Source organism: Dermacentor silvarum, unplaced genomic scaffold, assembly GCF_013339745.2.
Source record: "Dermacentor silvarum isolate Dsil-2018 unplaced genomic scaffold, BIME_Dsil_1.4 Seq497, whole genome shotgun sequence".
Lineage (NCBI taxonomy): Eukaryota > Metazoa > Arthropoda > Arachnida > Ixodida > Ixodidae > Dermacentor > Dermacentor silvarum.
The window spans coordinates 26972-40001 of NW_023606329.1; the positions used below are offsets into that span (position 1 = coordinate 26972).

The 13030-nt window shown below is 49.7% G+C and overlaps 1 protein-coding gene across 1 annotated transcript; it reads left to right on the forward strand.

Moving 5' to 3' along the window:
• Positions 1-5982: 5982 nt before the first annotated feature.
• On the forward strand, positions 5983-6624 carry LOC119435173 (uncharacterized). The gene has a single exon (XM_037702098.1). It carries the CDS (start codon positions 5983-5985, stop codon positions 6622-6624), a length of 642 nt encoding a protein of 213 aa, XP_037558026.1.
• Positions 6625-13030: the final 6406 nt, after the last annotated feature.

Sequence of the window (13030 nt, forward strand, 5' to 3'; positions counted from 1 at the left end):
AAGCTAAGCATAACAAAAGAATCCGCTGGATCCATGATGAAGGAAAAGTCCAAGCCATGATTGAAGCCTTTAGTTGACAGTGAAAACGTTCGATGATCGCATTGGATATCAGGTGGTAAGAGGTAGTCTTGATGTGAATGACGCCGAGGAGCCGAGCCAGATTGGCGAATAATGGTGAGTCGAATTGATGACCATGGTCCGTCATAATGGCGTAAGGCACACCAGCGGCTAATCCACAGAGTGATGAGTGCTCGAGCTGTCGACTCCGACGTTATGTTCAGGAGGGACATCGTTTCAGGCCATCTGGTGAACCTATCAATGCAGGTTAACAAGTAGAGATCGTTACCGCAGGGAGGAAGGAGGCCGACAATGTCGACCTGCAGATGGCTGAAGCTGGTGTTCGGGGATGGGAATGAGCCAAGAGGAGTCGCAGTGTGGCGTTGCACTTTAGACTGTTGGCAGTGGAGGCACGCGCGTGGCGAGCGACTAATGTCTACGTTGATACTAAGCCACACATAACGAGAAGTGACGAGTCGCTGTATTTAGCGAATGCCTGGATGAGCCAAAGAATCGAGGGAATCTAAGACAGTCCGTTGGTATGAGCGAGGCACGTAGGGACGAGGATATCCGGTCGACGTATCAAAAACGAGGGGCACGTCACAGTCAGGGATCAAGACATCTTGAGACACTAGAGAGGTGCCGCTCGTGCGAAGCAGCTGGAGCTCGGCATCGGTACTCTGGGCAGCAGCCATGACTGTGAAGTCTATGACCTGTCGGCCGTGGTCCATGGCAAGAATGGCGGCGAGAGAGAATGCGTCGGCAACGGCGTTGGATTTCACGCTGACGGAACGAATGTCGCTGGGCTATTCAGAAATGTAGGAGAGCTGTCTAATTTCGCGTCGAGCGTAGGATGTGCTGCTGGACGCTAGGGCGGATGTCAATGCTTTATGGTCAGTAAGGACATGAAAGGAGCGTCCCTCGAGAAAATGTCGAAAGAGCTTCACAGCCGAATAGATGGACGAAGTGGAGGTAGCGGTGCTCAAGGGGCGCAAGCTTCTTGGAAAAAGAAGGCGATGGACCGCCAAGCGCCAGCAACTAACTGCTGGTGACTGCGCCGACTGCGGTGTCGGCTGCGTCAACCATTACGGATGTTGGGGCGTTGCATTTGGGGGGGGGGGGGGGGTAGGAGCCTCGCGCCGGCACTGAGTGCCTTTTTCACCGGATAAGACTACCTCATTCGATCAACACCTACTCAGTCAACTGTTCTTGGAGCGCCTATCTTCCACTATCCGCATGGTGCTCGCGGCTGCAACTGGTTTATCTCTGGCGAATCTCGCGCAACTTGCCGACTCCATCATGGACGTCGCCTCCCCACCCATTTCTTCGATCGCGACGACGTCCGCAACAAATGACGCCTCTCGTCTTTCGGCACCTGATCTGCAGGCACTTCGGGACAACTTTTGCAGCCAGATAGACCATCTATCCGGGCAGATTGCCACCCTATCAGCTTGCTCTCGATCTCCGTGACGCCGCCGCTCCTCTTAACGCCAGGGATCCTCATCTCGATCGCCGCGTCTCAGCGAGTGCTAGTATCACCGAACATTCGGCGCAGCCGCCCGAAAGTACGCGTCTCCCTGCACTTACTCAGGAAACTCTCCGGCTCTCCATTAGAAGCGGTGAGGGGTGGCGGTTCAGCAAGCAGCCGCTTATTCTTCGTTCTCGACAAGGCGTTTGGGCTCCGTTTCCTAGTAGACACGGGAGCCGAAGTCAGCGTTGTTCCACCCTCGCCTACATTTCCGCAGAATCGCCGATCTGCAGTTAAGCTGCAAGCCACCAACAAAACCAACAACGTGATTTACGGTGAAGGCGCCCTCACATTGAACATTGGACTCCGGCGTTTGTTCCGATGGCTTTTCCTCGTAGCGGAGCTGGCTTACCCGATTCTTGGTGCAGACTTTGTTCGTCGGTTTCACCTGCTGGTGGACATGGCCCACAAACATCTTGTCGATTCTACGACATACCTAACCGTGCAAGGTATAGTGTGCACAGCCGGCGTCAGAACTGTAACCAACCACTTTCATCGGGTTATGAACAATTATTCGAAGAATTTCAAAACCAGCTTCGACCGTTCAATTGCATGCGTTCTGTCAAGGCACTGGAGCACCTGTCCACAGTCGTTCACGACGTATTGCTCCCGACCGACTCAACATCCTCACAGCCGAATTTGAACACATGCTCGAGCTTGGCATTGTGCGAGTATCATCAAGTCCTCTGCACATGGTGACCCAGAAGTAACCAGGTGACTGGCGGCCCTGCGGTGACTACCACGCCTTGAACAACGCCACTATTCCCGATCAATACCCCCTTGTGATGATTAGGTTCTTTATAGTGTGATAGGAAACGCATCCAAGGTGTAGCGCCTTGGTGCTTCCAATAAAAGACAAGGCTGGCTGCAAACCACTCGCAAGGGAAACATTTATCAATAGAAGATAACACTCTCTTTTATACACGGACTAGGAATAACAAGCAAAGAAATTACAAGCACAGTTATGGCACGAGATACACGGATAAGTTCAAGAACAAAGTTAGAGTTCACTAAGATACCTAAGGGTAACAAACAAGCCGAGGTCACGTGCAAGTAAAGCGTGCGTTCACCAGTTATAGGTGGGGTTGGTGGTCCAGAAGTGCATGTTGAGGTGGTACCAGCAAAATGAAGCCTGTGGTCGGACGAAGGGAGCAAGTCTCGAACGGTCGACGTGTCGCTGGCTCAACCAAGGTCTTGCCACTGAGAGGAGATCAGATAGGGTTGTCTCGAGCTTCTCCAGCAGGTCCGCTGTGATCGAGTGGAAGGCCTAGGCATCCAGGCCCAGTCGCCTGGCAGCCCACTCTTCCGCGCCTCGTCGTCCAGCTTCCGGAGAGCGCTCACTGTTGAGCAAATGGCAGCCTGCGGTGGGAAGATGCCGGTTCGTCGGCACTTGCAGAGCCGGCCAGGTAGAGGCCTCGTGAGCCCGGGTCCAAGCACCCGTCAAGCTCATACCTCTGCACCCTAGCCGCCTTTACTTCTTGGTTTGGTTTGGTTTGGTGCCTGTAGATATAGCACAACCCACTACGGGGGATTGGCCATGAATCGGGCGGCAGTGGGAAGAAAAATGAAGGATACCTAAATGGGATTTTATTACTTAAGAATGAGATAATCAATGAAGTATAATCGTTAATATTAATTTTCATGCTATAGCATCTTAAAATTTGAAGCAAATATTTTTGTTGTCTTTAAAAAAAATTAGCATGGCAGTCTCTTTGTTTCCATTACAAAATTAAATATGGCATCACATACGTTCCTATTACAGTGTCCTAGTGCCGACGCCCCCAGAGATAGAATGATAGGTAGCGTAATGGGCAATCCAAGTTGGCGGAGGGGACCTTCTAGAAGTCGTTTTCTATGCATGGTGAACCTACGACACTCTATAAAGAAATGATCCATAGTTTCGGGTTCATTGCAATAAAAGCATTGAGGGGAAGGCGCCAAACCAGACCTATGGGTATATTCCAACCGCCGACGTCTCTTCTTCCTTTTTCACCATCATGATGATGATCTTAAACCATGGCACGTACCCGCTCTTCCGTTCTTCTCTTACTCTTCTTTTCTCCTGATCTCTCGTGGTCTTTTCTTTAGAGGTTGCTTTTTTCTTGCTACGCTCGGCGCGCTTCAGTCAAACTCATGTAGTACTTCATTTTTGTCATCGTCTTTTGCTCCCGGCCATCCTACGCACCATGTTCGCATCGCCTCGCGCACTTCACATATCACACCCCTGTCTATCGTTGCGGATTTCACAGCTCCACCTGCATGGATTAACTATATTTTGAAAGATATACCTAGTCACGGCGAACCCTCGGATATACCAAAACCTGCTGTCATAACGTCTTTTGGCCTCTTCGAATACCTGCGGGTGCCCGTTGTTCTGCTTTGCCTACATCGATAACCTTCTCATCTTTAGCCGCGATGCATACGACCACATATCAAACCTTCGACAGCTTTTCCAACGCCTTGACGAGTACAGCATAATTGTCAACAATGCCAAGTGTACGTTCGGCGTGCATAAACTTGACTTTCATAATTGGACACCACATTGATCGTCACGGCATCCGGCCACTCCCTAAGAAAGTGCAAGTCGTTCACGATTTTCCTCAGCCCACTTCCGTACGTAAATTACCCTAGTTGCTGGGGCTGATTAATTTCTATCGGCGTTTCATCCCCCGCGGCGCTCATCTGATTCATCCCCTTATAGATCTACTCCAGGGAAACAAGAACTCTACTCCCATGACATGGTCTGAAAGTACGCCCAACTCTTTCGAGGCTATTAACACCCAGCTCGCAAACGTCACCCTTCTTGTTCACCCAACACCTGATGCTCCGCTCTGTCTCATGACAGACACGTCAGATGTCGCAGTTGGAGCCGCATTACAACAGTGCGTTGACGCATCGCGGCAACCGCTAGCTTTCTCATCACGCAAGCTCTCCTCCACCGAGGAGGAACGCTGCGAGCGCGGAGCGAGCGCACGCGCCTCACATCGGTTCCGGCAATTTCCCTCTGGTTTACCGAAAATTCGAAGGGACCCCATGACATTTTGCATCTACTTGACGGACAACATCACCCGGTGCCTGAAGATACCGCTCTGGACCAGGTGCACCAGTTTTTGGGCATTTTAGACCCATTTTTGGCTTCGCCACTTCACCCAACTGGCCCTAACACCCCGGAGTCGGTCTCCATCGTTCTCCGCGGCCGCCCTGGCTGCCTCTGCTTGGCGCGGGTACGATCCCGAGATGGTGAAATGGTCAGAAATCGTCCCAGAAGCCCAGTCTTCGCTTGAAACTTCCCCTCCGAAGGAGGGGATAGTGGATGAAGGCCTTTTTTTTCATTGGTGGCACTTCGTAAACGCCACCAACGCCCGAACACCTCGGCGGTCAACGGACTCTCCATGAGTGCCGGTGTTTCTGTGCCTCCGAATACTGCAAGGTCCAACTCTCAGCTCTCGCAAGCAGCGGTATCGAAGAAATGGTGGCCCACCGCTATGCCTCGACTCCGCAAAGAAGATTTCACGATCGTCATCAAGCCCAGAGTGACGATCTCCCTGAAGACGGCCCTGCAGAACGGTGAGCTTGGTGCTTTGCTCTTTGCCTATGTAAATCCAGCTTTGGCGGACATTCTTAGTGTCTGGCCCATCTGGGACCAGAATATCGTCATTGCCACCACTAAAGACGTCAATGCGACGAACACGCTCGCTCGTGAATTTACACTCAATGCTTCCAAAGGCCCCATACCGGTGGGCGGACACGCCAAAGTCAACGGTGAAGTCTGCAGGGGGACTATTATGGTCTATGAGCAGGCAACTTCTACCACCCTGAAACATAAGGTCCAGTGGCGCGGAGGAGAGGTAGCCTTCATCCGCAAGCTGGGGAAGTCGACGATTGCCCTGCTCACCTTCGCGGGACACAGAGTACAGCGTTACGTGCACTATAACAGTGACGACTGTTCGTCACTGTTACGTCACTGTTGATGTTACCAAAGTCACCAAGTGAAAGTCAACGGTGTAGTCTGTAGGGGCATTATTATGGTTCATGAGCAGGACACTTCTACCACCCTGAAATCTAAGGTCCAGTGGCGCGGAGGATAGATAGCCTTCATCCGCAAGCTGGGGAAGTCGACGATTGCCCTGCTTACCTTCACCTTCGCGGGACACCTCCGTGCTACGTACACTATAACAGTGACGACTGTTCGTCACTGTTACATCACTGTTGATGTCACCACAGTCACCACCTGACGACAGTGGTGACTGTGGTGCACGAATATCAAATATAAGCGGACTATTCCCCTGTGTTGCCGATGTGGCCCCATCGGTCACCGTCCGGACTTATGCCCGAATCCTCAAGACAGTCGCTGTGGACACTGCAGCGAAACAGCCATAGTCTTCGAAGATGGCAACATGGCGCCCCACGAGTGCACTCCTTCCTGCATCGTGCGCGGTGGCGGTCATGTTACGGGCTCGCAAGGCTGCAAAGCCAAATTCCGACGGCTGCAACAACCGGGCAATCCGACCGGTCAACGAGCCCAACCTCGGACTGTAATGCCCTCGGGTCCTGTCACCACTCCAAAAGCTCCCACGCCTAGCAACAAGATAACGAAAGGCACAAACGGACCAGTGCAACCAGCGGGCACCTTGCCTGGACGTGCCCCCAAGTCTCCTCGGTCAACTAACCCGACAGCGTCACGGGATCCAGATGGGGATTTCCCGTCTCTCCAGGGCCCTCCGTGTGGCGCACCAACGAATACGTCTCAGCCCAAGGTAGGCAGCCGAGACGGGCCTCCTCCTCCCCCCCGCACTCCCGTACCTTATCCCCCAGCAAAGCTTCATCCTCATCCACCCCTTAATTCTGACGTGACGGACCTCTGCCGCGAGCTCGAGACTCTCCAGACACAAAATGCTGAACTTAACGCCAAAATTCACGCGCTACAAACGGCTCGGTCCTCCCCGCCCCCTGCCCAGGCAGCTTCGGAACCGATGCAAGTGGTGCCTCTAGCTCTGACGTGCGTTTCACCGCCCTCAAAAACGCCCTTGCCAAGTTGACGACTCAAATATCAAATTTTGGCCAAATCCAAGACAGCCTTCTCAAGGCAGTCACAGCCACGGTTACGGCCGCCGTGACGGCCAACATTAAGACATCGCTAGAGTCAAGCTCCCGGCTTCTACGCCGAATGGGACCCCTCAAAGACGCGACCCGCCCATAAAAATTGACCCGACCCATCGATCTAACCGAACTCTTGGAGGAGTTCCGAGAGTTCCCGCTGCAGGTGACCGAACCTGGGCCGGCTCTTCAAGGCAATCTCCCTTCAAATCAACATGGCTGCGTCCCCTCCCAACCAACCCCCTAGAGGGCGGTGCCCCCTGCAAAGGCAGCAAGCTATCTCACTTATACAGTGGAATTGTCGGGGTTTCAAAGAGAGGACGAAACGCGCCCACGTAAGGGCAATCTTCCAGATTGTCAATCATAAGATAGACAATCTGGAATACCCCGCCGCAGTGCTTGCGCTGCAAGAAACCTGGACTGTGGTTAAGCTATCGGGCTTTAACGCTTTTCAGCGAGACCCGTCCACCTGTCTCATAGTCTATAAAGGCTACACAGCGCAGGAGGTTTATCTCGACCTAAATTTGGAATATTCGTACGTGATGGTCTCTGTCCTTCCCCTGCGGCGAACAGATAGCCTCGTACACATACTTAATATATACAGCCCCCCTAAACTAAAAAACGCCACTTTTTCTAACACCTTTAGCGCAGCACTAAGGATCGCGGGTCGCAATCCCCTGATGATAGTCGGCGATTTTAACGCACCCTGTCCCATGTGGGGCTATCGCAAAGAAGAGCCGCGTGGTCGTAAGTTGGCGGGACTTATATGTACGCTGGACATCACTCTTCTAACCGACCCGGTCCATCCAACACGTGTAGGGAATTCCGTCACTCGGGACACCTGTCCCGACCCCAGCCTCACGAAACACACTCGACACGCAGACTGGATCAACACTGAGGCCACCCTCGGTAGCGACCACTGCATACTGAACACTGTTATTTACACTCGAACCTTACAGCGCGCCCTTGCACAAGCGAAAGTTCCCGACTGGAATGCTTTCCGCCAGGCCCTGCCCGTACCTTCTCTCTTGGAGCAAGACTACTCTACTTGGGCACACGGACTCGTGCAAACACTCCGTTCACACGAAAAGCAGATACAGCTTACCGAACGTGCACCGGACGTGGATAAACACCTGATACACCTCTGGGAAGCTCGCCACAGCCTAACCAAATGATGGCGGCGGCAGAAACACAATCGTAAACTTCGCGCTCGCTTCTCTGACCTTACTCAGCAAGCAGCCGGGAAGGCTGCCCAGCTCGCCGACATTAACTGGGCGGATAGATGTGACAGCGCAGCAAGACAGATGTCGAGCCGCAACACTTGGCGGCTTTTCAGGAGTCTCATAGACCGTAGACAAACACGATCAGAAACCCAGAAACATCTCACTCGCGTACTACACAACTTTCAAGAGAACACGGAGCAGCTAGCAAACGCTTTGTGCTCGCAATGCCTCAATCAGGCTCCATACCGGCGACGGAGGGATTATTCGTGTGCAGTCCGCGATAATCCGAAATGAATCAGCCTTTCCAGCTTCACGACTTTCGCGCGGCTATCGCACAAATGCGCCGAGGGACGGCGACTGAGAGGGATACACACTAAGAAAAAAAAGAGTATCCCTTACTCCTTTCGCGGAGTCTGGGCTCGTCACATTTATGACACACTTTGGGGGAGACACCCGAACACTCTTTTGCCAGAGAGTCCAAAGACTATCTGTGATGTATACAAGGTGGTAACTTAATTCCTCACGCGATAGTCATATACACTCTTTTCTAGTAGTCTCCTGGACCCTTTCAAGAGGGCTGCAAGACTACTGCTGAGGGAGTCTTGATGTTTCTCGATGAGTCAGACGACTGAAGATAAAGGGTCACAAGACTACTGTTGAGGGAGTCTGTTGACTATTTTAGATGAGTCAGATGAGTCAAGATAAAGGGTCACATGACCACTGCTGAAGGAGTCAGGTAACTATTCTTGATGAGTCTCATGACTCCATTAGTGTGTGTCGCGTTACGCATGGTGCAGGACTCTTGCAAATAGAGTAAAATAACTAATCCAGTTAAGTCATTCGACTCGTGGCTGGCAGTGTCGAGCCGCTTTTCAAAATGAGTCAAAAACTTTTGCTGGCAGTGCAAAGTTACTATTATGAAAAAACAACATAGAATAATAACGAATCCATAGCTAATCTGCTAAGAAGCATGTGGCAGGTTAGCAACAAAAAGCGAATATTTCAACACTTTGTTATTGTCTTCTGGAAGTGTCAAGTATATCAGTCAGCAGCGAATCGCCATGTACACAAGACAGTTCTCTTTACTGGAATGAACTGGAATCAATGGCCAACCAAGCAAAAGTTTTAAAGAAACACCCAATATGCATCTTGCAGCTCCATGTGTATGACATACATGCATGTGTATGACATGCAACTCCAAGCCATAATGACACCCCAAAATAGTATGTCACTCCTGAAGAAGTTCAATTCACCCCAACACAAGTAATAAAGTTATATGTCAATAGCTTCTTAAGCTAAACCAATCTGACATCAATGCGTGGAGTCTGGTTATGCGTCATTTCCAAGAGGCCTGGCTCGAGTGTGTGGCACAGCTTGGTTAAAATTTCTCGGCAACCTGAAAAACAGACGCCCAAATCTATAAACACCCAAACATTCTTCACCATAGGACAAATCTGAGGCTTACCATCTACAAATAGCAGATAATGAAAGCAGACAAAGGTCAGCAGACTGAAGGTAAATAAATGTGCAAAAAGTATAAACACATGTGAGGAACTACTTATAGGATGGAATGCTTGTCATTTTGTCTTGTGTGGGTCAATAATTGCACCATAACGTAATGTCAAGTGTACATTACTTGGCCCTCCGTAAGCCCAATTTCTGTATCAAGGCATGCCAACTGTCCCAACCTGGCACTTGACCATTTGGGATTTCCTTTTGAAAAATTGGGGGCCCTTCTATATAAGACTAATGATCATTTCATGAAATATTTCTAGGTGAAAAATCTTTTACTGGCGTAAGTTCTATGTGAGTTTTGTGCTAAGGCACCAAAAGGCATAGCCAAGATACCAGTTGCTTTAATATGAGAGCAGAACAAATTTTTCTGAGGAGAATAATGAGGTCTTACACCTAAAATTATATTCCTTGAGCATTGGCCATGGTTCAGCTTTTTATGGGGCGTTAAAAATGGGCGAAATGGCTCATTTTTATTTTCAGAGAAATGGCTTCAAGCAAAAGCTGTAAACTAATGTGACCCAAGTGCTCGGGACATGTACTGTGTACAAAAAATAGTTTCAGAAGTATATATCTCATGCAGAAGTGCACAAAGATGAGGATGAACTTGCAGAACACTCAGTTTTTGCGTATTTTTTTCAGCACGTTTAACAATGAGGCGGTCCCAGTAAAAATATGCCAAATATAACTTATGAGAGCACACTGTATTGCTTGCAAATTGGTAAAGCTCTATCAACATAGTTTTTGTGTTAAGCAAGAAAAAAATGTATAACTGGTCTCCACTAGTATCAAATGTGCATCGTGGTTCGTCTACTCCACAGAGCCTTTTGGTGGCAAAACAAATTGTGTGGACTTGAGCATTGCTGCACCAATACTGGTGCGTCTAAACTACTTGCAAGTTAATTCATTGCCGAGTGGCTACAAGCTGCTTTAGTCAAGAGGACGGTGCTGGATTACCTGTATTTACCTGCATCTTGCAGTCTGCCGTCGGCCTGCTTTGCATCATCACTAAGGCTGCCAACTCTCTAGTGGACGCAGTCCGGACAGGGTGATGGCAGAAGGCAGGAGCAGAAGCCGGCAAGTTGTACCTGCAACAAATTTGCACAAATGTTCGAAGTTCTACCATGTCGTAATTTACAAAAATGCTGCAGTTGTCTGTGTGACATGGTTACCAATACAAATAAAGGTAAACCTTAGGTCCTATAACACAACTAGAACCCCGACAAAACGAAGCAGCTGTCATGTATATAAAATGCCAGCAAAGACAAAAAAGAGTGTTGCAACCCGAACCTGTGCTCACGCCATGAAGTGATGTGCCTGTCAACTGCAAGCCTGCCATATTGAAATGTCATTGTATATTTTTCGTAACAGACGTATAGTTCAACGTCTGTTGACATAAGTAACCATCAAGGTACTGAATTAACGTATGTTTATGGTCATTAATGCAATAAAGTGCAAGCTGCGAATGAAGTTGGTCAACCGGGTAGGAAGAATAACAATGTGCTTCTCAAATCTTATTCTTGTTTTTTTTTTTGTCTGTGTCTTGGCTGTAGCATTAGAATACAGGAAACTTTCACATCTTGACATTTAACCCTGCTATTTTTTTCCCATAATGCATATACTTCAGCAAGAGCAATAAGGGTTCCTTTTAACGGTAAATAGTGGTAGAACAAGGAATGTCACTGGAGCCAACGCGTCGACAAGAGGACTTGTCTCCTCGAAACATTGGGTCCAGCAATGCTCTTGTTAAATGACTCATCATTTGAAGTCTCCGTCTTCCTGTATGTGTACATGTCTTCCAATGTGGTGTTTAAAAATGTATTAACAGAAAATTAGTAAACGTACTGACGAGAAATTTGGGCTTGTTGGTAGATAACGAAAGAGTAACGGCGGAACATGAGACACCGACAAAGGAGGCTTTGTGGTTGTCTCCTCAAGCCATGTCTCATTCTGAGCGATTACTGTATCTCTATGTCACTATAACGTTTGCACAATATAATAAAATGGATAAGGCAGGAATGAGAATAAAAATTACAACAAATAGCATCAATGCTAAGGAGAAATGCTAAAGTTCTGCTGCGATGTCTGACTCATAACGTGCTGGATAGATGGTTACTCATGTGGCGTGCCGCTTCTTCAATACCTAAAATAAAATACATTTCAAAATTACAAAAATAGCAGGGAAAAAAGCAAGTAGAGTAGGAGATAGCAAAACATTGTTTCTACAGAAAGTAAGCTAATTGATGCATGAAAGACAAAAATTTTTAAATAATTTAGTAGCATAACACCACACCTTATTATATTTCATCAACGCTGTCAGCGTTTCTTGGTACAAGAAAAAAATGTAGTTCTGCGTGGAAGCAGTAAAATAATGCCCAGAATTCCACTTTTACAGTGTTTAAGCCAACTACAGCTGTATTTACTTGGTAAATACAGTGGCCTAGTGGTAGAACGCCCGCCTCGGCTGCGGGAGGCTGTGGGTTCGATTCCCACCGCCGCCGGGCACCCACTGGTTCAAAAGGGTACAAGCGTACCCCGGCCTGGCGTTCGGCTTCCTTCAGGGGTGATACGCTTGGGAAAGGAGCCTGCGCCCTGAATTCCCGTCGAAACCAACGTGAGCACGGAAAAAAGTGGTGTCTGGGCCGCTCCCATGGCGGTCATTTCCCATGTGGCGCCCCAAGCACCTATTGAGGTGGGGGCACCTTCGGGTGGAGGTCAAACACCCCTTTCCAAGCGTTCAGGTCCCATAATGGCCGAGCACCAGGCCGGGAGCGCGCTTGTACCCATTTTACCGGTAGGTACCCGGCGGCAGCACTTGCCTCCCACAGACGCGGCGGATGCTCGTCTACAAGGCGGTCTGTGGTTGGACAAGAGGCGCCCAGAGACAACAGCTGAAATCTCTATTGGGCCCTCTTTCGAGATGTGGACCCCCACGACAGCCGAGCACCAGGCCAGGGGACATCTCTACCCATTAGAAAAACCAGTGGGTTCCCGGCGGCACCGGGATTCGAACTCGGTACCTCCCCCGCATACGAGGCGGATGCTCTACCGCTAGGTCATCGCTGCGGAAAGAGGAAGGGGCAGAGGATAAAGAAGCGTCGGTGACGAATGCAGAAACGGCACACTCATCGATAGAAGCAATGTGGCCTAGAGTCATGCCGCCTGGGATGAGCTGCGTGCACCAGCTAAAGTTCAGTATGGGTAGAGACGTCTGATTACTGCAACCCTAATAAGGGTGTGCGGAAGAGCGCTGTTTTCGGCAAATAAGACGTCAACGATCGGGGTCAAGATGGAATCGCCATCGGAATGGGCGAACACGACCGCAAAATCACATATATAACGGCTTGAGGAGGTAGATGAACGTAATCCACTGAGCACAAGCGCGGTTGGCGTGTAGTAGGGTCATGGTAGCGCGGTAGGTCTAGCTGAAACAAGCCGGTTCCACAGTCAATAACGGCAGAATGGGCAGACAGAAAATCCATACCGAGGATGAGGTCATGGGAGCATTTCTCGAGCAAAGCAAGTAGTTCGCTTGTGGATCGGTCAGCAACACTTATTCGAGCGGAGCACATCCCTAACGGGAAACATTCCGCCATCGGCGACACGAATGAGT

Excerpts from the sequence above, each read along its gene's own strand:
- LOC119435173 (XM_037702098.1), top strand. The coding sequence starts at position 5,983 with ATGGCGCCCCACGAGTGCACTCCTTCCTGCATCGTGCGCGGTGGCGGT.